Source organism: Alexandromys fortis, unplaced genomic scaffold (assembly GCF_014885135.2).
Source record: "Alexandromys fortis isolate MF-2015 unplaced genomic scaffold, M_Fortis_MF-2015_v1.1 scaffold_72, whole genome shotgun sequence".
In the NCBI taxonomy this organism is placed as follows: domain Eukaryota; kingdom Metazoa; phylum Chordata; class Mammalia; order Rodentia; family Cricetidae; genus Alexandromys; species Alexandromys fortis.
Genome location: NW_026067969.1, coordinates 6,816,470 through 6,842,938, shown reverse-complemented (window position 1 = coordinate 6,842,938; position 26,469 = coordinate 6,816,470). Strand labels below are relative to the sequence as shown.

At 46.7% G+C, this 26,469-nt stretch overlaps 1 protein-coding gene across 15 annotated transcripts in view; it reads left to right on the top strand.

The window, feature by feature from the left end:
* Positions 1-26,469, top strand: part of Fnbp1 (formin binding protein 1) — a 123,459-nt gene that overhangs the window by 57,380 nt on the left and 39,610 nt on the right. For all 15 annotated transcript variants that reach the window (XM_050154872.1, XM_050154873.1, XM_050154870.1 and 12 more), the window contains 2 exons: positions 7,515-7,577; positions 8,472-8,576. In XM_050154872.1, coding sequence (XP_050010829.1) covers positions 7,515-7,577; positions 8,472-8,576 — 168 coding nt within the window. The remainder of the gene's footprint in view (positions 1-7,514; positions 7,578-8,471; positions 8,577-26,469) is intronic.

Here is a 26,469-nt window from a genome sequence, read left to right as displayed (position 1 = left end):
TGTGCACACAGGGATGACTTTGCAGGGGGACTAAACACAGTGTGTGGGTTCTGGGTTGGAGCTTTCTGGGTGGGGCACCTATCCAGAAAACAGGGGGGAGCCAAGGACAAAGGGGCAGCTAGAGAAATGAAGCCAGGAAACCCAGCCTCATCCATTGGCCAAGGCAGACCCAAACCATGCCTTGTGGATCAGTGTGGTAGGTTAGGCACTCCCCTGAGTGTGGCTAGGTAGGTGTCCTTATGAGACCTGAAATGCCCGCATTGAAGGACTTTTAATCTATGGATTCCGGAGCATAGTCCTTACGAGCTGATAGCAGAATGCTTGGCTGTATCCGTTTTTGCGTTTCTCTTTTAGGGTTTAGGTGGAGTTCGTAGCACCTGATGGGCTGGTTGATCGGCTTCCACAAGGTGTTATCACTTTGACCCACATCAGCCCACACCCCACAGATTTGCAGTCAGATTCCAAAGGGAGCCAGGGCTGTACACACTTGTCATTCCAGCACTAGGGAGGCTGAGGCGGGGGGTGGAGGGTTCAAGACCAGCTAGACTGCATAGTCAGGCCCTGTTTAAAGCCCTGCCAATCCAAGGAGCCAACCCACACGTGCTGTCTGGGGCCCCTTCTGTCTTTGCCCTTTAAAGTCTCTATGTCCCCTTTTGTTTCCGTCTGGAATCCGAGCTGTGTTTAAGATTCCAGACGAGTGACTGCTCCCGGGACAGAGTGAGCGCAGTCTTTTCATTTTCCCTGGTTTGTGTTTAAGTGGCTGTTTCCACAACAGTGCTCTGGTTTGCTTTTCTAACCATCAGTGGTTGGGTATAAAGAGGGCCGCGTCTCCTTGCAGCGCGAGTGGTAGGTGCATGTCAGCCTGCAGGGCTATAAAGTCACCACAGAAATGTCACCTTCGTCCCCCTGTAAGCCGACACTTGCTTTTCTCTAGATTCCAGTTGTTCTCTGCTGGGTTTTATTACTGTTTGGGGACTGTCTTTGTCTGGATGTCCTGATTGGCTTGGTACTCATTATGTAGGTAGCTAAGGCTGGCCTCAAACTTAGCAATCTCCTGCCTCAGCCCCCACCCCACCCACCCCACCCACCCCACTTTACCCCACCCCCCAAGTGTCAGGATTACAGGCTCAAGCCACACCATCCAGTGTTTTTTTGAAATAGGGTCTCACTATGTAGCCCTAGCTATCCAACTCTCTATGTAGACCAGGCTGGCTTCAAACTCAGAGATCCATCTGCCTCTGCCTTCCAAGTGCTGGGATTAAATTGTGAGACCCCCAATGATATTTAGATTGTTTTTTCTCTTTTTTAATCTTCCATTCATGCACATGCAGAAGTCATATTTTGGGTGCCTTCCTATATTGCTCATCTCCTTATTTTTGGATACAGCATCCCTCACTGACAGTTTGACTAGGCTGGCTGGCCAGTGTGCCCCAGGGCTCCTCCCTTCCCTGCCTTAGCTTTCCAAGGGTCACTGGGGATCTGAACGCGGGTCCTCACGTTTGCCCAGCGCCTTACCCACTGAGTTAGCCCATTCTCTGAAAAATGTTTCTCCTGTTCAGACTCAAAACTGAACTGAGGGCTAGGTGAAGTAGCACACCCCTTTCATCTCAGCACTAGGAAGGCAGAGGCAGGTGGATCTCTGAGTTCAAGGCCAGCCTGGTCTACTGAGTGAGTGAGTTCCAGCGTAGCCAGGGCTGCAGAGAGACCCTGTCTCAAAACAAAACAAAATACCCCCCCCCCCAAAAAAAAACCCTAACAACCAAAAAAGACAAACGAAAACCGAAATGAAAATAATACTTGTAGGTGACCTAGGATACCACTCGGCTCTTCTTTTTCTTTTTTTTTCTTTTCTTTCTTCTTAGTTTGTTATTGTGTTTTTGAAAAGAAACCCAAAGTGTCTTATTACAGGGAGAGCAGCTAGCATTCCTCTGGGTCCCCAGAGACGGTATTTCCTGTCCCTTTTCTGACAGGAGGGAAGAGCGGTGGTGACTTCATCCCAGGCCCCAAAGCTGCCCTTGCATCTTTGTCCTGGGAACAATCCCTCTTTCTTCAGAGACAGCAGGCACGGTTCGGACACACTCTCTCACTGTCCAGAGGAGAAGCGCCCGGCCATTGTTTGTTCGTAAACAACAAACGCATCTGGCAGATCTGCGCTTGTTTAACTTTCCTAGCTGTTCAAAGCACTGTTTTCCCCCCAGGGAGCCAGCTGGAGCTGGTGACCCCCCCCCTTAAGGTCAGGCAGGCATTGGGTGCTGATGAGGGCGCAGGGCTCTCGGGAGTCGGGGCACACCCTCCAGGAGAAAGATTAGAAGGAACATTGCCTCCTGTGTGCCTACTGCCATGTTCAGGTGTTTGGTTAATCATGGGAATGTGTGTGTCTTGGGAGTTGAGGTGTCTTCAAGGGAGATTGCCCCAACCACCAGCCTGTGTGGTACACGGCACCAGCACACGTGCAATTCCCACACACTTATATAGAGATGGCCAGGGAATTTCCTGTGGGGTTTTGTTTGTTTGTTTTTTTCGAGACAGGGTTTCTCTGTAGCTTTGGAGCCTGTCCTGGAACTAGCTCTTGTAGACCAGGCTGGCCTCAAACCCACAGAGGTCCGCCTGCCTCTGCCTCCCAAGTGCTGGGATTAAAGGTGTACGCCACCACCACCCAGCCTGTCTGGGTTTTTAATCAGAATTAACCAATATAAAAATTTTTTAAAGATTTATTTATTTTTTTGTTTGTTTGTTTATTGAGGCAGGATCTCACTATATAGCCCAGGCTGGCCTGAAACTTTAGAGACCCACCAGCCTATGCCTCCCAATCCCTAGGATTGAAGGTGTATTCCATCACACCTGGCTATTTCTATTGTTTTGAAATTGTGTCTGTGCACATGAGTGTAGTACCTACAGGGGCCCAGAAGAGGGTGCTGCAGCCTCTGGAGCTGGAGTTCTGGGCAGTGTGAGCCACCTGGCATGGGTGCTAGGAACCGAACTCAGGTCCTCTTCAGGCACAGTACTGCTGAGCCGTCCCTCCAACCCCAACTTTTCATTTTCAATTTGCTTATTTACTTATGTGCTTTATTTGCATGTATATGTGTTAGGGGGTGGTACAGGGCCCCGAGCCCAGGTAAGCAAGCCCTTTACCATGAGGCCAGTAATTTTCAACTTCCTAATGCTGCAACCCTGTGATACAGTTCCTCATGTTTTGGTGACCTCAACCATAAAATTATTTCATTGCTACTTCATAATTGTAATTTTGTTACTGTTATTAATCATAATGTAAATATCTAATATGTAGGATATCTGATGTGTGACCCCTGTGAAAAGGTCATTCACCCTCCCCAAAGGGTCGTGACCTCCAGATTAAGAACTGCTGCAGAGACAAACCTCCAACCCTCTTTTTACTTATTATCTTGAGACAGGGTTATACTAAGTTGCCCGGGCTGGCCTTGAACTACCATCTTCCTGCCTCAGCCTACGGAGTTAGGGATTACATTTGTCTACCACCTATTGGCTTTGTCTTTGACTCTCAAGTCACTTTCCAGAAGGCCTCAGAATGCTGCTGTCCTGCTTGGGAAGTGGGAACAGCTGTTCTGCAGAGAAAAGGCCTCAGTAGGAAACTTAAAGACCCCTAAGTGTTCTGACTGCATGGTTAGCTCTCCTGGTCTAAAAACATGGTTAGCTCTCCTGGTCTGAAAAGGACTCTATTTCCTTCCTGTCTGCCTCTCTCTTCCCCTGAGGACATCCCTCTGCCTTCTTCCTGGCCTCCTCTCCTTCCTTTCTATGGAGCTGTTCATAGCTTCCTGTCCTCCCCAGCAGGGGTTTGGTTTTGTTTTGTTTTGTTTTGTACCCTGCAATCAGTAAACTGTGTGGTTCTCCCTCAACCTTGCCCCTGGCTCTTTTACTCTCAGTCTTGGGCTCTGTCATAGTGTTGTGTCCCCCCCCCCCCACCATTGTGAGATTAAAAAGTGAAGGCCCGAGGGACAAGGCCTTTGGGCTGTAGAGACTTAAAAAATGAAGAATGGGGCTGGAGCGATGGTTTCCCAGGTAAGAGCATCTGCAGAGGACCTGCATTCGGTTCCTGGTACCCACATAAAAGCTCATACTATCTATAACTCCAGTCCAGGGGATTCTGAAGTCTTCTGACCTCCTTGCAAGTGATACACAAAATATATGCACACAAAATGCTTGGACACATAAAATTAAAATAAAAAAAAATTGAATCTTTAAGAAATATTGCAGGATGGTCAGAACTTAACTGCGGAAGAACCAAGAACGGTGACACTTGATCTCTGGAGACAAGAACACATACCCTTACAATAAAGTATCATTGTTTTGACAAAAGGCTGCCCTTGTCCCCTCCCCAGCCTTCCCTGGTGCCTGGCTGTCCCAGGACTCTTCTGAATTGTAGGTCTGACTAGGGGGGGCTCAAGTATTGCTCAGGGGTTGGATGTTGGAGACCTGGTATTTTCTGTGAGTCAGTGCCATCCAGCCTACCTCTTCGTGAAGAAGCAGGCCTCAGTCTGGGTAACAAAGGACAGGCTATTAAAGGGGCTTTTAGAGATCTCAGAGATGGCTCAGTGGGTTAGCCACTTGCGTCCTAAGCATGAGGACCTGAGTTTGGGTTCCTAGCTCCTGTGTCTTTCGCACACCTATAACCCAGGGACGGGAAGCAGAAGTGGCCAGGTCCCAAGAGCTCACTGACCAGCCAGTCAGTGTGCTCCAGGTTCTCAAAAACTAAAGTGGAGAATGGCGGAGGAAGACACTTAACTTTAACCTCTGGCCTCCCCAGAGGTGCATGTGTGTCTGGACACCTAAGGACATTTACCAGGACAACCAGGTGGGGAACTGCTACTGTCCCTTGTCCTCCAAGTCAAGGACGAACCCTGTAGGAGCTCAGAGTTTACTGTGTTTTTGGTCAAGAGTCTCAGCCAAACTGGGAGCCACACTGTCCGGGCAGCTGCAGGAAACAAATTTAATCAGCTCCAGAGGGCAGAGCCCTTTAGCCAGCACAGGCCCTGCAGCCTCTGGCCATGCAGACAAGGTCCACTGATCCGATTATTGTCTGGCGGAAATTTGTTAAAGGGAACGGGGGATTTCAGGGTGCTGGGTGAGAGACATCGTTTCCTCTGTCTATCTATAGTGTTCTCTTTTTCCAAAGCGGTCATCTTTGGTGGTCTCCCAGCTTTAACCACCCACCTTACTATGAGGCTTCATGCGAGCCCTTCCCAGCACTCAGACCCAGGCCACACTGGACCAGACTTTAGAGTCTTCTAGAAATACCAGTCTTAAATTTACAGATCTATTTACCCTCCTCACACCATGGCTCCTCCTTCTGAAACTCAGGCCAAACGCAGGGTCATCCTGGACTAAAAAGAAAAAGAAAAGAAAAGAAGCAACTTTATTTATTTGGCATGTGTGTGCGGGCATGTGTGTCACAGTGCCCAGGAGGACAGCTCTGTGGATTTGGTTTCTCCTCCTGCCATGTAGGACCCAATAAGTTCTCTGTAGTTCAGAGCCCAGGACCCAGGACATGTGCACACACTTGGATCACACATGCACAGAGGTCAGAGGACAGCTTTCAGAAATTAGTGGGACTCCAGGATCAAACTCTGGGCTTCAGTCCTTACAGCAAGCGCTTTTATCCACTGAGCTACCTCTAAGACCCAGGTCTTCTTGTTAAGTACTCCCAGTGTCTCGACCAATCAAAAGACACCCATTGTGGTGCTGTGGGGCCAGTGTTAGAGTGCTTGTAGAGTTTGGGTGAAAGTCCTCCCATTTGCAGTGTTACTAGGTAATAATCTCCATCCCAGAGTCTTCCCTTTTCAGAGTCGCCCATAGTCTCACGCTCAGTCAGACCCCCCAAGCCCCTGTCCCCCTCACTGAGTCCATCTCTTCCCCTTCTGCAGCTTGTCCTGATCCAGCTCCCTGGGGCTCTTGGAGATTAATAGCTGGTCACATGCCTGCTGGAAAACATTCTAGGATTGGCAATGCAGTTCAGTCCCCAGAGACCCACACATTGGAAAGAGAACAAACTGGCAAGTTGTCCTCTGGCCTCCACAACCCCACCACACACATCATATACAAACTAAACACAATAATAAAACAGTTTCAGAGGGGCTGGAGGGATGGCTCAGTGGTTAAGAGCACTGGCTACTCTTCCAGAGGACCCAGGTTCAACTCCCAACACCCACATGGCAGCTCACAACTGTCTGTAACTTCAGTTCCAGGAGATCTAACACCCTCACATAGACATACTCTCAAGCAAAACGCCAATGCACACGAAAATAAATTATTTTTTAAAAGCTACCATTTTAAAAAATTCTAAGATGTGATGTCTCTTCACACAAAGCTCACTGCAGTGCTCAAAGCATCAATGTTTATATTCTCCCTAGACTACCCACCAATTAATGGATGCATGACCGTGGTACATCTACTCAGCGGAACGTTATTCAGTCAGAAAAAAGAATTGATAGACAGATAAATGCTACAGCAGGATGAATGTTAAAAGCATCCTGCATGTGAATGATAACATAAATATTAGTATCCTGCCAATCACAAGATTCCTCAGCCTTTGTGGTTCCATTACGTGACATATCCAGAAGAAGCAGATTCACAGAGGCGCAGGGCTGGTTTCCTAAGTCAGGAGAGGTTGAGGGTGACAGCTAAGAAATACGATTTTTTTGTTCATTGGAGGGTCAGCTGTAACATGGGAATTCACTGCCGCTCGAAAAATGACCCCTATGATTGCTGTCTGTTTTTCTCTTAAGACAGGGTCTCACTAAGCAGTCTTGGCTGGCCTCAAACTCACAGACATCCTCCTGCCTCTGCCTTTCAAGTGCTGGGATTAAAGAAGTGTGCTACATTTCCCGGTATGATGGCTGCCAATCTCAGTAAGGCAGTGCTGTTGTTTTTGCAAGCCGTGTGCAATTTCACATTCAGTATTGCTATGTCTAAAACCTTAAAAGGAACTTTGCAGCCAGTCTTGTTTTCATTTCCCTTTAACTTGTCTATTATTTAAACTTTGGTTGTTTTTTGAGATCAGGATCTCACTCTACTCTGGCCTGAACTCGTGGAGATCCTCCTGCCTCAAGCACAGAGGTGCTGGACTACAGGCATGCTTTGCAAGGCCTCACACATACTAGGCAGATACACGTCCACTGAAATGGTACTTGCAGGCTACAATGGGGCCGGAAAGACGGTTCAGCAGTGAAAAGCAGTTGCTGCTCTTGCAGAAGACCTGAATTTGGTTCCCAGTATCCACATTTTGGCTCACCGCCCTCTGTAACTGCAGCCCCAAGGGATCTGGTGCCTTATTCAGGGATACTGCACACCCATGGTGCACACTTATTCAGGCCTCATGGACACTGCACACCCGTGATGCACAGACCTGCATGCAGGGGAAGCAGCCACACACATAACGTAAACATAAGTCTTTAAAGCTATTTAAGCAGGTGGGAGGGTCTTCCTCCTGCAATAGTATGAGGTGTGTAGGGGCTGACTCTGCTCTGTTTCCTCCTGCACAGAACTTCCATGATGGTCGGAAGGCCCAGCAGCACATCGAGACTTGCTGGAAGCAACTGGAGTCGGTAAGTGGGAAGCTGGCCGCTAAGCCAGTATCTCCCTAGAGAGTCTCTCTTCAGTCTTCATAGGGCTTGAATGGCTCACTAAGTAAAATCCAAGCAAAAACCACTAAGGAGTCTAACTTTTTCTCATTTGCACTTCATTTAGTTTGCTCCTAGAACTGTTAGGGCGAGCAAAGTGCTGAGCCAGAAATGCTTGAAAAGAGATGGCTCAATGGGTAAAGCGTCTGCCACGGGAGCATGAGGACCTGAGTTCGGATCCCCGGCATCACTTGTAAAGCTGGGTGCATAGAATTCCAACACTGGGGAGGCAGAGACAAGAGGATCTCAGGGGTTCACTGGCTGTTCGGCCTGCATAGCCATATCAGCACGCTGCAGACTCAGCGAGAGAGATCTCTCTGAAAGCCAAGTGTATGAGCTGGAGAGATAATGGCTCAACAATCAAGAGCACCTGATGCTCTCCCTGAGGACCCAGTGCCCAGTGAGGCGATACTCTCCTAGCACCCATGTTGGGTGCTCCTGGCCCAACACCTCTGGCCTCTGAAGGTGCCGACACTCCTCTCAGACGCACACACAGCCACATGCAATCAGAATGAAAACAAATCTTAGGGTGGAGAGTGATGGAGGAAGATGTCCCATGTTGACCTCTGACCTCTTCGTGCGCGCACGTGCGCGCACACACACACGTGTGCACAAAAGCAGGGACACACACTCATAAAAAGTGCTCGAGTGGAGGCAGGTAAATCCTCACTAGAGAGGGGTCACTGTAACGTGGACAAATGCGGAAGTCACTTCGGGAATTGATGGCGTGGTGGATGGGTTCTGGGAGGACGCCCATGGGGGTCCCTCCAGAGGAGGCAGAGGGTGGATGACCGCCGCCTGGCTGTGCTCTGTCTGCAGAGTAAGAGGCGCTTCGAGCGGGACTGCAAGGAGGCCGACCGCGCCCAGCAGTACTTCGAGAAGATGGACGCTGACATCAATGTGACCAAAGCCGACGTGGAAAAGGTGAGGGGACTTGGTCTCGCTTCCCTGGAGCGTGCTTCCTAGGCTGCCACCGAGGAGGCCCGACCTCAGCTTCCTCTTCCTGGTATAACCACAAGAGGGTACTTGCTGGGGACAGGGTTTCTTTTTGTGTCATCGCCATGGGGACCAGAAGTCCACACTGGGGGAAAAACCAGGCCTGAGGTGATTTGCTTAGTCACCCCCCTGGTAATGGGGAGACCTGGACACGTCACAACAGGAGTGGCTCAGGAGGTCTTCCTTAGTGGCCCGGCAGAGGCCGAGTTCCGTGTCTGAGGAGCCGAAGCCCAGCTTGTGGGAGAAGCCGGCAGCTCCAGACCTTCAGAAAGGCTGACCCTCTGTCCAGCTGTGTCATGGATTCATCTGGGCTGATACCCAGGAGGCCGGGTGAGGGAGGCATTTGGAAGTCGGCGGGAGATTTCCTCTCTGTGGCTCAAATATAAAGTGCGCCCTTGTCTTCCCAAGCCCAGTGTGTGTGTTTTTTCCCTAGAAGCCCCTTTTCTTTTTATGAGAGTCATCAAGACAGTGTAAACACAATTATGCTGCTAATAGTGGCATTCATTCATGGTGCCCAGGGCCATTTGGGCATCGCAGTCTGTGCTTCTCTCTGGAAAAGCTCTGGTGCTGCTTGGCTCTGCCAGATGAGTTCAGTGCCTTGAGTGGGGAATGTCTCCGTTAGGATGGAGGGATATATGGCTTTTTTTATTACTTTAATATCCTAAAATGCATATTCTTGACATCATGGGGTCGATTTTTACTTTACCAAAAGATATTCATATTTTGATTAAGTGACCATACTTATAAATTCCTACTAGCTAGTCATATCTGAAGTGTTGTTTAAATGTTTTTTTTTTTACGTGTGTATGAGTGTTTTTGTGACAAGTAGCTCTCATGTGTCGCCATCAGAAATAGCTTTGTAGAGGGGCTCCTTCTTTCGGCCATGTAGGTCCTAGGAATCATTAAGTTCTCCTCTTTTACCTGGCAGCCCCTCTTCAGACTTTTTTTTTTTTTTTTTTTTTTTTTTTTTTNTTTGATTTTACGAGACAGGGTTTCTCTGTGGCTTTGGAGCCTGTCCTGGAACTTGCTCTATAGACCAGACTGGTCTCGAACTCACAGAGATCCGCCTGCCTCTGCCTCCTGAGTGCTGGGATTAAAGGCATGCGCCACCCCTCTTCAGACTTTTAAAATGTTACCTAGTTGAGAGTGGTTTACATACCTGTGCCCCCAGCACTTTGGAGTGGAGGAGGAGGGTTGATGATCAAGGTCTGCACAGCGGACTTGACGCCAGTCTAGGACATATGAGGCTCTGTCTTGAAAACTTGAAAAATACGGGACTGGGGAGATGGCTCAGTGTTTGAGAGCACTGGCTGCTCTTCCAGAGGTCCAGGGTAGGAGTCAAAGCACCCACATGGCAGCTTAAAACCATATGTAATTCTAAATCCAGGAGATCTGACAACCTCTTCTGGCCTCCGTGGGCATTGCATGCATGTGATGCACGGACATAAAATAAACATAAGTAGATCTTTAAAAAATATGTGTGCTGCAGGGCGGTGGTGGCGCATGCCTTTAATCCCAGCACTCGGGAGGCAGAGGCAGGTGGATCTCTGTGAGTTCAAGGCCAGCCTGGTCTACAAGAGCTAGTGCCAGGACAGGCTCCAAAGCCACAGAGAAACCCTGTCTCGAAACCCCCCCCCCCAAAAAAAATTGTGTGCATGTCTGTGGTGTTGCATGCCTTTAATCCCAGGAGGCAGAGACAGTTGAATCTCTGAATTCCAAGGCAGCCTGGTCTACAAAGACAGTTCCAGTATACCCAGGGCTATACAGAGAAACTCTGTCTCAAAAAGCAAACCAAAGTTAGAGAGATGGCTCAGTAGATAAGAGGGCATACTGCTCCAGCAGAGGGCCCAAGTTCAATTCCCAGCACCCACGCCACACTGGTCACAACTTCCTATAAATCCAGCTCCGGGGTCCCATGCCTCTGGTCTCTGTGGACACCTTTATTCATATGCATTTGTTCCCAAATAGACTCACACACATAATTAAAAATAAAGGTGCTGGGTGGTGCTGATGCATGCCTTTATTATCAGCACTAGGGAGGCAAAGGCAGGCGGATCTCTGTGAGTTCAAGGCCAGCCTGGTCTACAGAGTTCCTGGACAGTCAGTGCTACACAGAGAAATCCCATCTCAAAAGATAGATAGATAGATAGATGCTGATTCTAAACAATAATTAAAACTAAGATAGACTGAAGAATGTTTAAAATCTCTAGTGTAAATGAAGTCAGCTCCATTTATTATGGGTCATGTGTGGCACAAATATATATGTTCTTTTTTTAAAAAAAAAATATTTATTTATTTATTTGTTATGTATACAATATTCTGTCTGTGTGTATGTCTGCAGGCCAGAAGAGGGCACCAGACCTCATTACAGATGGTTGTGAGCCACCATGTGGTTGCTGGGAATTGAACTCAGGACCTTTGGAAGAGTAGGCAATGCTCTTAACCAATGAGCCATCTCTCCAGCCCATATATGTTCTTTTAAAAAATATTTTTATTTTTGTGTGTGAATGTTTTACCTGCTTGTATATCTGTTTGCCACCTGTGTACCTGGTGCCTATGGAGGTCAACAGAAGCATCAGATCCCTGGAATTGGCGTTAGAGGAGGTTGTGAACCACCGTGTGGGTGCTGGGAATCAAGCCTCAGTCCTCCGTGAGAGCAGTCAGTGCTCTTCACCACTGAGCCATCCCTAAAGCATCATCAGTACTGATTCACAGATGTCTAGACCATAGGCTACATATGGATGTCAGAGCCCCGCGCCTTCCACGGTGACCCCGTTTTGGCTTTCGTCAGCAGCCAGTGCTACAGTGTCCACCTCCCTTATCTCTGTGCCTCTTCTTTGTGTTTCTTATCTTCCTCTGCAGCCTGTGACCTCCTTGTACAGAAAGCAGTAGTCATTGTGGGTTTCTTTATCTCCTTCTTGATTATGGAGGGTGCTTTGGATCTCTCCCACGAAGAGTGTAATGAAACAGGCCTTAACCCTGGCACTTGGGAGGTGGAGTCAGGAAGCTAGCTGCGGGCTCTAGGCCAGCTAGGCGAAGGGAGATCTTGATTGAAAATGAAAGGAAGGAGGGGGAAGAAGGGAAGAGAAAGTAAAAGACTTGTTTTATTTTAATATGCCTTTTTAAAAAAGAAACTGTCCCTCTTTTCTTTTTTTTGCCAAAATATCTTTTTTTCTGTCTTATGTGCATGGATGTTTGCCCGAGTGTGTGTTTTTGTGCCAAGTGTACAGAGCCTGTGGAGACCAGCAGAGGCCATCAGGTCCCCTAGAACTGGAGATACAGATAATTGTGAATCACACTGGGTGCTGGGAACTGAACCCAAGCGTTCTAAAAGAACAGCCAGTGCTCTTAACTGCTGAGGTAGCTTTTCTGCCCTCCAAAACGTCTGTTTTTTTTTTTAAGAAAAAAAAGCTTGTTTGTTAACCAAATATCATTTTCTGCTTCCTTTAATTCATTAATGCTGTAGATTACATTAATCCATTTTCCTACCTTGAACTAAATTATCCTTTGCTAAACTCAGCTAGACTATGTTGCTGTCTCTTTAAGGATGCAAAGTAATCATTGAACATATTTTACTCAAGAGTTTTCATTGTGGTGAGTGAGGCGGCCCACACCGGTAAGCCCAGCAGCTGGGGACAAATAGATGAAAGTTTGGGGCTAGCCTGGGCTGCATAATGAGACTCTGTTTAAAAAAAAGAAGGAATGCCTACTCTTGAATTCATAAAATCTCCCTTTCCCTTCTGTTTTAGTTTACTTAGATTTTGGAAGATTGTTCTTTTTTTTTTTCCGCAATAATTGTAAGATGAAATTACGTAGTTATCTGGTTCTGGTGTTTGTCCTTTGTTTTTCCTTTTGTTGAGGTGGTATCCTGCCTCATGGCTCAGGCTGTCTTTGCATTCTTGCTGCTCCTCCTGCCTCAACCTCCCCAGTCGCTGAGCTTGGAGACGCACACCACATAACCAGCTCTTGTGGTCTCTTAAATGTCTACCGATGCTTCTTTGTGACAATGGTGTATGTGTGTGGGTGTGTGCATGTGCGTTTAGGGACCTGCAGCTGCAGTTACAAGCAGTATAGTTCCTCTGTGAGAGAAAATGGCTCTTAACTGCTGAGCCATCACTCCAGTCCTGAGTCAATGTTTCACTATCTGCTCCTTTTTGAACCTGGTGGATTTTTATTTTCACTGAACGTGGAGCTTGCTTTGTCTCGGCTGCCCTCCAGCAAACCAATCCAGTGTGATCCCTGGTTCCTGATCGCACTGAGGGCCTCTACCTGTAGCTTCCGTTCTACTACATGTACTATGGTCCTGTAGCGCCTGTACTACATGTACAGCCTGCACTACGGACTCAGGAGAGAGGCTGGAAATTTAAACACATACACACATAGACAGAGAAACCGGGACACGGGTCATCCTTGAAACAAGAATGCCCCCTTTATTGTGGTCCAGGGTAGCTTATATAGGGATCCTTAACTGATAGCCATGCCCCAGCCAAACCCACCAGAAACCATTCCCCTGCCATCAGGAGCTCATGAGGGTCTCATGCTCAGAGCAGCTGCAAACACAGGAAAACAAGTTGTTTTGCTCAGAGCAGCTGCAAGCATAACAAGTTGTTTACAGGAAATTCAGCGTCTGGGGGTCCACAGCCCCCAACACTACCTCAATTGCATATTTCCATTGACTTATCTTTCCCTACAGGGAGCAGGGGTTAGTTATTTTTCTGAAAGTGCCATGGCCACCCTCACCAGGAATCTGAGGCCCCCAAATTGGGAGCCATGAGCATCAAAGTATAAGCACTGATGCCTAAACACTGAATATTTTAGGTCCTTCTGCTTTGAAGGTGACCTGCAACCCGCTGGCCACTGCAGGCTATGTGAAGACATGAAGTCAGCTTTTCTCACTGAATTCCCCATTGTTATCTTTGCTTTATTCTTTGAAACAGGTTTCCGTGCATAGCCCAAGCTAGCCCCCCTCTGCTTCCACCTCCTAAATGCTGAAATTTCAGGGGTGCATGGCCACACCCACTTTCCATTGCTGCTTCTGACAGTCTCTGACTCAACGCAGATGTCTCTCTTCCAGTTTCCACAAAGGATTAAGTGGCCTGATTATATTTGACTCAACTCACCTTCCTGTTCCTAGCAGCCAGCCATACAGTCTCTAACACTATGTCATGTCTCCCAGAATACATTTGTCTAGATGCTAGGTTGTGCGTGATGGCTCGGGGCATGTGTAGTATAAAGTCGCATGACTTTCTGGTCTAGGTATGCACTGAATCTCCTTCTCTTTCTGAAGACATTACTTGTCCCTCCTCCTGTGGCTCTAAGTCATGATTGTCACAGTAATGTGTTCAGACTTCATGCGTAGGTTCTCACTCACCTTAGGACACAGTTGACATTTGCCTTGTGGCCAGGAGCCCAGTAATTCCCCGAAAGGGCTGTTTCTCTGGGCAGGGATGTATATTTGGATATCCCCTGGATGCTGGATTCCTCAGAAGCACAACAATTAAGGAGAAGGGGCCAAGAGCATGGAAGTTGTCCTTTGGTCTCCACTTTGCGTAGATGGAGCTGCCAGCTTTTGGGCTCCGCCAGCTTCAGTTGGTTCATCTATTTAGTCAAACATATGTTGGAATATATTTTCTGGTTGTAGTAAAAAACAGATCTTATCCTTCCTCCGACACAAACCCTTAAGCTCCCTTTTGGACTAGGGTGCTAGCTCAGTGAATGAAGGACTCGCACGAGGACTGAGTTTGGATCCCCAGCACCCATGTAATAATAGTCAGGCATGGTAGTGCCCGCTGAACCCCAGCACTGCGGAAGCACACTGGTGCATCCTGGGGGCTAACCAGCCAATCACTTGTGGGCAACTCCATGAACTTCCATTATACATGAAACTGGGAATCCAGGTGGTGATGGCACACACAAATTTTTTTAATCCTAGCACTGATATTTCGCAGCAGAGAGTGCAGTGTTTTCTAAGTGCTCACGTTAAAATCAAGCCCATTGGAGGCCTGGGTGAATAGCCCCACCCTGTCATGTGACTAGCATCTCTTCTATAATGTCTGGGTGCATGGCAGGATATTGTCTAACAATCTGCAGTCACTGGCTACATTGTCTAACAATCCGCAGTTACTACATTGTCTAACAATTCACAGTCACTGGCTACATTGTCTAACAATCCGCAGTCACTGGCTACATTGTCTAACAGTCCACAGTCGCTAGCTACAAACAGCCCCAGAAATGGAAAACAGCAGTTGAGTTGCTTTTGTTGTTGTTTTTACAAACTTCAGTATCAATTTTCTTGTTTTTCGTGTGTGTGTGTGTGTGTATGTGTGTGTGTGTTTACCCACAGTGCTCATGTGGACATCAGAGGACAGCTTCAGGAGTTGGTTCTGTCCTTCCACCATTGGACGCCAGGATAGAACTCAGGTTGTCAGGCTTCGTGGCCAGTGCCTTTCCCACCGAGCCATCTCCCCAACCTTTACTTTTCTTGGAGATATGGTTCTTTAATGGCTACAGTCTCAATTTATGGGCCCCTCTTAGCCACAAAAAGCTTGTGTAGCTTCTTCTCTTCAGACTTCAAGAAAGGTGACTAGTCAGAACTCTCTAGATATGTGAGTTCATCTTCTCTCTGATTTAATCATGAAGCTTTTTGTTACATAACTCAATTGAGGAAATACTTAAAAGTTATTTCTCACACCTTTAGTTTCAGTACTTGGGAGGCAGAGACAGTGGGATCTCCTTGAGTTTGAGACTGCCTAACAAGTTCCAGGCCAGCCAGGAAAAACAAAGAGCAGACCAGTTTCTGTAGGACTTGGCATCTCATTTTCCTATGGCAATATGTCTTGTAAAAGTTATCAGCGTGGGACATTACATCTGTAATCCCAGCACTCAGGATAGTTCATATCCAGCATGGGCAACATAGCAAATTCCAGGCCAGCCTAGCATACAGAGAAAGTCTGTCTCAAATCACGAGACTCTGAATATAGTTCATTTTAAGACATTGCATATATGTCTCTACTGTGAAGTCAGGTAGGAGGAAGTCCTGAGCCATTATGTAGAAAGGGAGAATTCCAAGAGGTATGGACACGAGAATGCAAGCTGAGGTTTGGTTTGGTTTAGGATCTGGGCGTGGAATTAGTATCTCTCACATGCTTTTCCACTGTGCTTAATTTGGGGTTTTAAATTCATCTGTTTGTTTATTTAGTTATTCATGGGGGACATAAGGGGTGAGCACGCCATGAAGAGCCAGTAGGGCAGTCAGAGGACACTTTCAGGAGTTAGCTCTCTCCTTCCACCATGTGGGTCCTGGGGGTTGAACTCAGATTGTCAGGCAGCCAGCATCTTCACCCTCTGGCCATCTTGCTTGCCCCTGATTCCAGGTTTTTGTTTTGATGTTTTGAGACAAGTCTCACTATGTAGGCCGGCTGACCTGGACTTCGTAGACTGTTCTAGTTGGCTTTTTATTGCCTTGGTAAACGCGATGACCAAAAGCAACCTGGGGAGGAAAGGGGTTTGTTTTTTCATCTTGCTGCTTATAGTCCATCCTGAAGGAAAAGTCGGGACAAGAGCTGAAGCGGGAGTGGAGGCAGGAACCTAAGCAGAGCCCTGGGAACACACTGTTTACAAGCTTCTCAGGGCTTGCTAGTCTGCCTTCTTAGACACCCAGGACCACCTTCCCGGGGGTGGCCCCACACACAGTGAGCTAGGTCCTCCTACATCAATCATCAATTAAGAAAAATGTTCCTGCCAAGCGTTGGTGGCGCACGCCTTTAATCCCAGCACTCGGGAGGCAGAGGCAGGCGGATCTCTGGGAGTTCGAGGCCAGCCTGGTCTACAGCGTGAGTGCCAGGAGAGGCTCCAAAGCTACACAGAGAAACCCTATCTTCAAAAGAAAAAGGGAAAGTTTCAGGGGCTGGAGACATGGCTGAGTAGTTAAGCACTGGCTGCTCTTCCTGAGGTCCTAAGTTCAGTTCTCAGCATTCATATGGTGATTCACAACCATCTATAAAATCCTCATGAAGTCCTATGCCTTCTGGTGTGCAGATGTACATGCAGACAAAACACCCATCTACATAAAATACACAAAGAAAATGCAGCTCAGGCTTACTCACAGGCCAATCCGATGGTGACATTTTCTCAATTGAAATTCCCTCTTCCCTGATGACTCTGGTTTGATTCAGTTTTAAAATAAATAAATAAATAAATAAATAAATAAATAAATAAATAGCCAACACATAGACCAGGCTGGTCTCAAACTCACAAAGATCCACCTGCCTCTGCCTCTTCCTCTTGAGTGACGGGATTAAAGGCAAGTGCTGCCCTGTCCCTCTTTCGGGGTTTTGTTTGAGATGGATTTACTTCCTGTGCATGAGTGTTTTGCTGCATGTACTTCTTTGCATCATGTGGGTGTTGGGAACACAAATGTGAGTTTTCTGGAAGAGCAACCAGTGCTCTTTACTCATGAGCCATCTCTGCAGCCCCCTCTTTCGGGTTTTTAATTACCATTAAAGGTCACATGGGGCTGGAGAGGTGGCTCAGTGGTTAAATGTGCACTGCTTTTACTGAGAACCAGAGATTAGTTCTCCACATGCACATGAAGCAGCTCCCAGCTGCCTGTAACCCCAGCTCTGGGGTCTCACATCGTATTCTGGCTTCCGTGGGTGACTACAGCACACACACAGAGAAGCCCATATATTATATATGTGTGTGTTCTCAACATTTATTATTTTTAATTATGTGTGTATGTTTTAATGTGTCTTAGATTATATGATAGAATGTTTCAAAGATTAAAAACAAGACTGAAGTCTGGAGCTTCTGCCATCATTAAGCAAGAAGGTATTTAGTTCAAATGATTATCTGATAATTTTCTCAAAATCAGTGGGGTGGGCAGCCCGGAACATTTGCCTCTCTGAGAGCACAGTCTCAGCGCCTGAGACAGGACGGGTGGTCTACTGTGGCTGGAGCCAGAAGAGCAGCGGAAGGTTAAGTTTTCACCATTTGGGGAAACTGCCCCCTGTGGTGCCTGGGCAAAACTGGAATGATGTAGCCGTGTGCTTCCTTTGCTGTCCCAGGGGCTACTGAGTTGACATTTTTATTGAACGTGTAAGCATCTTTCTTGCTGGCCCCCAGTTTTTGTTTTAGGAAAGTGACTGACTAGTTCTCTGAAAAACCCCTCAGGACTCAGGAAGGCCATGGAAAACAAGTTCCTTAAAGGCTGTGTGGTGTGGTCCTGTCGGCACCTGGGACGCTCACACCCTGCCAGGAGTCCAGAGAACAATGTTAAAAACACAAAGAGATAAAAAGAGGAAGTGGTCAGCATGAATGCAGGAAATACATTTTGCAACTGCAGCTTCATCTTAGAACCTAAAAGGGTTTAAAAATACTTTTTTTTTTTTGTTGTTTTTTCAAGATAAAATTTCTTTGTGTAGCTTTGGCTGTTCTGAACCTCACTCTATAGACCAAGCTGGCCTCAAACTCCAAGATCTGCCTTCCTGTATCTCCTGAGGCTGGTATCAAAGGCATGTGCCAAAACCAACCAGAAAAAAAAAAATTATTTTTCCAACACAAGGTTTCCCTGATGCTTTTTTGAGATAGGACCTCACTATGCAGACCTTGCTGCACTCAAACTCACAGATCCTCCTGCCTCTGCCTCCCAAGGAACTGAGCCACACACAGCTCACATGCTTTCCATTTAAAATGAGAAAGCTGTAGAAAATTGAAAGGGAAATCTAAGACATGGACGTTGTTCTTTTAGGAGTGGATCCATGTTCAAAGACACTATAAAAGCTACTTTGTTATCCTGTGTTTATCCTGGCCTATAAACAGGGGTCAGCCTGTGACCCTGTATTCCCTTCTAGAAGCAGACTCCCGCCTTGTTGGTTGTGCAAAAACACCCAGTAAGCCCAAAGCACCTCAGCTTCTGAGGGGCTAGGAAGCGGTGCAGCCATGCTGCCTGTATCCCTGTCTTACTAATGGGAAGACAGGAGGCAATTAAGTTTATCTCTGAGGTTTCCTGTCCAAAGAATAAGATTATACATCTCAGAGGCTGGCTGAGGCCTCAGCGGCCTGTGCTGAGTGGAAAGTGGTGGCCTAACTCTGTCCACAGCTCCCAGGTCTACACTGTAGTTAGTCTGCACTACAGAAGGATCCCACTTCTCAGTTCTTCTAGAGAGTTTTTGGTGTGTGTGTGTGTGTGTGTGTGTGTGTGTGTGTGTGTGTGTGTGTGTATCTGTGTGTGCAAGTATGCATACTTTTGTGCACCATGATGTATGTGCCATGGTTCTCATAGCGGTCAGAGGACAACTTTTGGGAGTCATTTCATTGCACTATAAATTTTGCAGATCAAACTCAGGTCATCCAAGCACTCTTACCTTCTGAACCATTTCACCCAGCCCTATTTGTTTATTTGGTTGATTGATCTTTTTTTTTTTTTTTTTTTTTTTCGAGACAGGGTTTCTCTGTGGCTTTGGAGCCTGTCCTGGAACTAGCTCTGTAGATCAGGCTGGTCTCGAACTCCCAGAGATCCGCCTGCCTCTGCCTCCCGAGTGCTGGGATTAAAGGCGTGCGCCACCATCGCCCGGTTCTGTTTTTATTTTTTGAGAGCACATCTTGCTGCGTAGCCCAGGCTGCCCTCAAACTCACAGTCCTCCTACTTAGGCCATTTTAAAATTCCAGCATTTGGAATTACAGGAATGTGGCCGGCATGCGTGACTTTAATGTACTGCTAATCTAATGAATATATATGGTTTCAAAAAACATTGCAAGCATCTAGGCCTCTAACTTAGTATGTGTTGGAAGAGGAATGCATAACACCCATTGGATAGCAATGGATGTTCTCATGAGGATCCCAGTTAACAGAGAGGAGATACGGACTGAGAACAGGAGTTGGCTGGATGTGGAACAGCAAACATTCCATGAGAATCACATGGCCTGTTAGTTTCATCATCTCTGTGACCAATTGCCTGGAATCAGTAAAGGAAAGAAAGACTTTGCTCATGGTTCTAGAAGTTTCTCTCTGTCCTAGCAGGAAAGCATTATACACAGAAGCCAGCAAAAAGAGGCAGTGCAAGAAAGACTCTTCTGAGACACACCTGCAGTGATCTGCTTCCTCTAGCCAGGCCTCACCCTACACAGCCCACCCTCTCCCAGGAGTCTACTCAAAGCTGTGTCACCCAGGGGCGCTCCACTGACCTCATGGGTGTTTCTCAGTCCAATCAAGTTCTTGTTCAAGACTGACCTTGAAACCCAGGCTGGGGTGTGATACCGTGTGTCAATACTCCTAGCACTTGAGAGGCTGAGGCAGGAGGATTGTGAGTATGAGGCCAATGTGTGCTCCATAATGAATTGGAAGTCAGCAAGGGTTACATAGATTCTCAAAAACAACGACAGGTAAAATTTACAAAAAAAAAAAAAAGTGAACTCGAGGCTAGCCTGGTCTACAAGAGCTAGTTCCAGGACAGGAACCAAAAAGCTACGGAGAAACAAAAAAAAAAAAAAAAAAAGTGAACTCGAGGCTAGCCTGGTCTACAAGAGCTAGTTCCAGGACAGGAACCAAAAAGCTACGGAGAAACCCTGTCTCAAAAAATTTAAAGAAAAGAAAGAAAGAGCCAGGTGGTGGTGCACACCTTTAATCCCAGCACTTGGAAGGCAGAGGCAGGAGGATCTCTGTGAGTTTGAGACCAGCCTGATCTACAAAGTAAGTTCCAGGACAGCCAGGGCTGTTACACAAAGAAACCCTGTCTTGGAAAATATATATATTTATAAAATATGTAAATAAAGAAACAAAAAGAGCTTCAAAATTTGCTTATCTTTCAGTCTCTGGAATTGATGGTTCAGGGACCCATGCTAGATGTGTGTGCAGCTCCTCGTGGTATTGCACGGGCCTGTGCCTTTTCATACATTGATTATCATTGTCTCATTACTATTATTGTGAGGAGGTGACACGGTCACATGAAGAGTCACTTCTCTCCTTCCACCTTACTGTGGGTTCTGGGGAGCCAAGCTCAGTTTACAGGTCACATGTGGAAGGAGCCTTTATGTGCTCAGCCCTCTCTCTGGCCCCATTGTTTTCCTTGTCTCAGTATCTGAACTTTTGTGTAACTTTTATTTAATTAATTAAGTATGCATTGGTGTTTTGCCTGCATGTGTGTCTGTATGAGAGTATCCCTGGGATTACAGACAAGTGTGAGCTGCCTTGTGGGTGCTAAGAATCAAACCCAGGCCCCCTGGAAGAGCAGTCAGCGCTCTTAACCATTGAGCCGTCTCTCCAACCTCATAATCTTAATTATTCTATTAGATCATTTATTGAGTTTTTAAGCTTCTGCAACTACTTTTTTCATTTCTAGAAGTTTCACTGGCACCTTCTTCAGACCTTCACTGATAACATCATATTGTTGTGACTTCTCTTCCTTTTTCTTTTCATTTTTTTTCTTTTGCTTTTTGCATCTTCTTGTTTTATATTTCTTTTAGACATTCTGATAGTCCAGGTTCTTGGAGTCACTGTTCTTCTCTGTGGTATTGAGTCTTGTGGTGGCCTGTTCCCTGGTACCTTTATAATCTTTCTAGAATGAATGTCTTTGACAGTGATTGCTTCTCCTCTGTACTGAAGCAGAAGTAGGACTGTGGAAATGCCACCTTAGCAAGAATATATGTATGCAGAATTTTCTGTCCCTCCAGCCAGTTCCCACACAGAGACTTATTATTAATTATAAATGCTCAGCCAATAGCTTAGGCTTATTACTAACTAGCTCTTACAACTTAAATTAACCATATATCTTATCTATGTTCTACCATGTGACCCAGCACCTTTCCCCAACATGGCATGTTCATCTTGCTTCTCCCTGAGTCTCTTGGAGACGCTGCCCTTCTTCATCCCAGCTCTCTCCCTGTCCGTAAAACCCACCTAACCTCTTTCTGCCTAGCTATTGGCCATTTAGTTCTTTATTAAACCAATGAGAGCAACACATCTTCCCAGTGTACAGAAAGATTATTCCACACAGGTATATATTGCTTCTGCCAGGCAATATTTATTTATTTGTTTGTTTGTTTATTATGTATACAATATTCTGTCTGTGTTTATGTCTGCAGGCCAGAAGAGGGCACCAGACCTTATTACAGGTGGTTGTGAGCCACCATGTGGTTGCTGGGAATTGAACTCAGGACCTTTGGAAGAGCAGGCAATGCTCTTAACCACTGAGCCATCTCTCCAGCCCTGCCAGGCAACTTTTTATGCTAAGTTGTGGACTTGGGCATTCTTCTTCAAACTTATTTTTTATTTATAATTTTATGCATGTATGTGTAAGCCTGAGTGTGCATCAGTGACATGCCCGAGGAAGCTAGAAATGGGTTTTGGATCCTCTTAGACTGAACTTACAGGCAGTTGTGAGTCACCATGTGGGTGCTGGGAACCAAACCTGGGGCCTCTGGAAAAGCAGTAAGTGCTCCTAACCACTGAGCCACCTCAGGCTTGGCATTCTTACCTTCCATGGACAAGCTTAGGGGGTTATTAGCAGACACTCTTCCCTATCTCCCCCACAGCCTGAGGTCTGTATGAGTTTCTTGGATATTTCTCTGGTCGATAGGACTCTTGTGAGGTGCTGTGCAGCTTAGAGAAAGCAGACAGACCTAAGCAGATCATAGTGGATGAGCCTGTGGTCTCACACTGCAGCCTTACTACTGGCTCGACTGATAACATATGTAAGGCTTTCAGCATTAAACTGTTTTCTTGAGAGGCTCACTCCGTGGCCCTGGCTGGCCTAGTACTCACTGTGTAGCCCAGATGGCTTTAAACTTGGGATCCCCCGGTCTCAGCCTTCTGAGTACTCAGCCGACAGGGTTGTGCCACCACCAGCTGAGTATCAAGCTTTCTTCATTAGATGTTTGCTGGGACCTAGACGGTAGCAGTCAGTGGCTGCCCCAGGCAGTTCAGATTGCATTCAGAAATGAAGCAAAGGGCAGGGGAGATGGCTCAGTTGGTAGCAAGCAGCAAGACCAGAGTTCAACCCCATAACCATGTTTGTTTGTTGTTAAAATAAAAAAGCTGAGTGTGGTAACATGCTTTTATAATCCCAGCCCCGGGGAGGCGAGTGCTTGCTGGTCAGGCAGACTAGCCTAACTGGTGAGACCTTCGATAAGAAAGAGGGTAAGTGGCTAGTGCCCAAGGAACACTCTGTCCTCCACTCTCAAGTGCACACACATGCACCTGTATTCCCTCCCACGCGTGTGCATGCACATACACTGAAAACAATGGAAGCATGATGCTCTTGCTTCTGTGTGTAACAGGACTGTGTTCCTCTTCTAAAGCTACATTCACAAGTGATTGTCTCTACAGTAACCCTGAGGAACAATGGAGTATTGTGTTAACCCTGCTGGCAGAGACTGGCAAAGCCCTAGACCTTCACTGTCTAGGTCGTCCAGGGCGTCCGTAGCCATGGGTGTCAGAACCTCTGTGAACCCTGGGTGGAGCTGCTTGTTGAGAGAAGGTAGAGGAGTGGAGATGCACAACCTGATCCCAGCACTCGGGAGGCAGAGGCTGGCACTGTCTGCATTCCAGGCCAACTTGGTATCAAGGGAGCGTTCCCGGCCAGCCAGGGCTACACAGTGAGACTTCGGCTTCAAGCATCCACAGTGAAACCCTACAGTCCACAGCAATGGTAATGTCTGAGGAACCAGGAGGCCCGGTCCCTTCTCATCTCAATGTGAGCTCCGACCAGGTTTATTTCTGCAGCCTCCTCTCTGGACACGGGATGGACCCGTTCACATGGCCCGCTGCCCACTCAACAGAAGTTGCTTTTCCCCTTGAGTTAACAGATATTTTGAATTCTACTTCGGGTAACTGGGGTGTAAGGCAACAGAAAGCCTTTTCTTAGCCCTGTTTAGCAAGTGAATGGCCACCGGATGGAGAGCCCGCTCTCATTTGTTATCTTTCAGTTTAGGGTTTGTTTTTTCTTTTCTTTTCTTTCTTTCTCCTTCTATTTCAATGACTGTGCACCAGAGTAACCCGCAACCCCAGGGCTGGAACACTGTAAGACTGGGGGAGGAAGAAAAAAAAACAAAAACCTTCAGGAAATTGCTGGAATAGTTCAGACATATTTCTTTGGTTAACTTATTTTGAAGTTTTTCTGTTTTGTATTTTCACTGCCTTTATAATTTACCCCAGACAGGCTGAGTTGTTTTGGCAAGCCCTCGGCCTGGAAGTTTCCAGCAATGGCTCCCAGCGCTATGACTGAGTAGAAATTGTCAAATACGCTCTTAGTTTTGAAATTGAAAATGGATTCTAGATCGACCCTTTGTTGGAAAAGATCAACAATACCACTGACATCACGACATGGCAGGACAAAGACTGGCTTTATCTCTTTTGTCCCCATCCCCCCTTCCCTGTCTGCTTCGCAGAGCCCATGCTCCGAGGCAAGCCAGGCCTCTCCGGTCGGTCTCCTGTTGTCCAGCACTCAGTGTTAGAACCGGCATCGCTTACTCATGGAGACAAAAGTAGACGTCCCTTAATAATGCAATTAGGCTATACATACTGATCCATGCTGGTGGTACAGCTTTTAACCAACATACATGAGGTCCTAGGTTCAATCCCCAGTTGAGGGTGCACAGACTATACTTTAGGGGCTGAGAGATGGCTCAGTGGTTAAGGACACTTGCTGTTCTTGCAGATAACCCAAGTTCATTTCCTGGCATCCACATCAGGAGGCTTCACAACCGCCTGTAACTCCAACTCCAGGGGCTCAGACGCCCTCTTTTGTCTCCACAGTCTGCTCTCTCTCTCTCTCTCTCTCTCTCTCTCTCTCTCACACACACACACACACAATTAAAAATAAATCTTAAAAACATACAGTTTTGAAGCCTTTAAAACATTATATAAAACTTTCATTTCTTTTCATTAAATATTATTTCCATCATTATTAGTATTGTTCTTGTTATTTTGAGGCAGGGTTTCCCCATGCAGCTGTGGTGGTTGGCCTGAAACTCACTGTGTAGAGTAGGCTGGCCTTGAACTCACAGAGATCCTCTTGCTTCTGCTTCCTGAGTGGTAGGACTAGAGGTGTGAGCCACCATACCTGACCTACATTATTTTTTTTAATATTTATTTATTTTTTATGTATACAATAGTCTATCTGTATGTATGTCTGCAGGCCAGAAGAGGGCACCAGACCTCATTACAGATGGTTGTGAGCCACCATGTGGTTGCTGGGAATTGAACTTAGAACCTTTGGAAAAGCAGGCAATGCTCTTAACCACTGAGCTATCTCTCCAGCCCCTACATTATTATTTTTAGCCAGTTTGTACTCTGTCCATCAAGGGTGAACAATCAGAACACTGGGCATTGGGTTCCATTTATCTGTTTATTGGCGTGAGGACTGAACCTAATGCCTTGTGCATGCTAGGCAGGCATTGAGTCACATCCCAGCCCCACTTCCCAGTTATCATTTCAAATTATTAGTTGGTGAACAGTGCCAATGCGCTTGTGAGCACTTTAATTTCCTTTTTGTCTGTTTGTATTTGTCGTTTGTTCATTTGTTGAGACACAGTGATGTGGGAGTGTCATATCAATCTGTTGATTTCATTGGCTTAGCAATAAAGAAACTGCTTGACCCTGATAGGTTAAAAGATAGATGGGAGGAGGAAACAGAATAGAATTCTGGGCGGAAGAGGAAGTGAGGTCAGACTCTGTGCTGCTTCCAGAGGGACCTGACAGCCACCATGCTCTGCTCTCCCAGGCAGCTGCAACCCACAATGGACTTAGGCTAGAATCTTCCCGGTAAGCGCACCTTGGGGTGCTTACACACATTACTAGAAATGGGCTAGTCCAGGTGAGAGAGTTAGCCTAGAAGAGGCTAGATAGAAATGGGTCAAGCAGTTAAATGAATACAGTTTGTGTGTTGTTATTTCGGGCATGAGCTAGCCAAGCGGCTGGGGTGTTGGGGACGCAGCCCCGCCGCTTCCTTATTACAACAACACAGTCTCACTCAGCCAAATGCTGGGATGACAGGTGTTCATCACTTTATGTGTGGTTTGCAAGATACCTCTTAGGAACCTTTAAAAAATTTCAGATCTCGAAATTCCAGGTCATCCTTAGCCACACAAGGAACTGAAGGCCAGCCTAGGCTTCCAGGGAGCTTACTTGAAAAATGAAAGATAAATAAATGAGCAAACACATCCAGTCAGGCGGTGGTGGTGCACACCTTTAATCCCAGCACTTGGAGACAGAGGCAGGCAGATCTCTGTGAGTTCGAGGCCAGCCTGGTCTACAGAGTGAGTGCAAGAGCAGGCTCCAAAGCTACACAGAGAAACCCTGTCTCAATAAATCAAAATAAATAATAAATAAATAAAATGGCTTCACTATGATGTGTTCACAGTAAGTTGCTTGCGGGCTGGAAGCTGGGCTAGTCATTCTGGCCAGCCCCGACACTTTAGCAAGTCTAGAGAAGTCTCACGTTATTGGTTAGAGTTTCCTGGGTTCCTCTGTGGATTTGCATCTTCTGATGTAAAAGTGGCTAGAAAATAGGTAATACCATGGGGCTTTTTTGTTTTGTTTTGTTTGCTTATTTGTTTGGTTTTGGTTTTTGGGTTTTTGGTTTTTGGAGACAGGGTTTCTCTGTAGCTTTGGAGCCTGTCCTGGCACTCACTCTGTAGACCAGGCTGGCCTCAAACTCATAGAGTTCCACCTGTGTCTGCCTCCAAGTGCTGGGATTAAAGGTGTGCACCATCACCTTCTGCCTCCCAGGCTATGTTATTACTATCCCATTACACTATTGCTATCTGGTGGCCTGTATGTCCTGTTCTCTTCAGGCAGGCTCTCAGTGGTGGGGGGGGGGGGGGG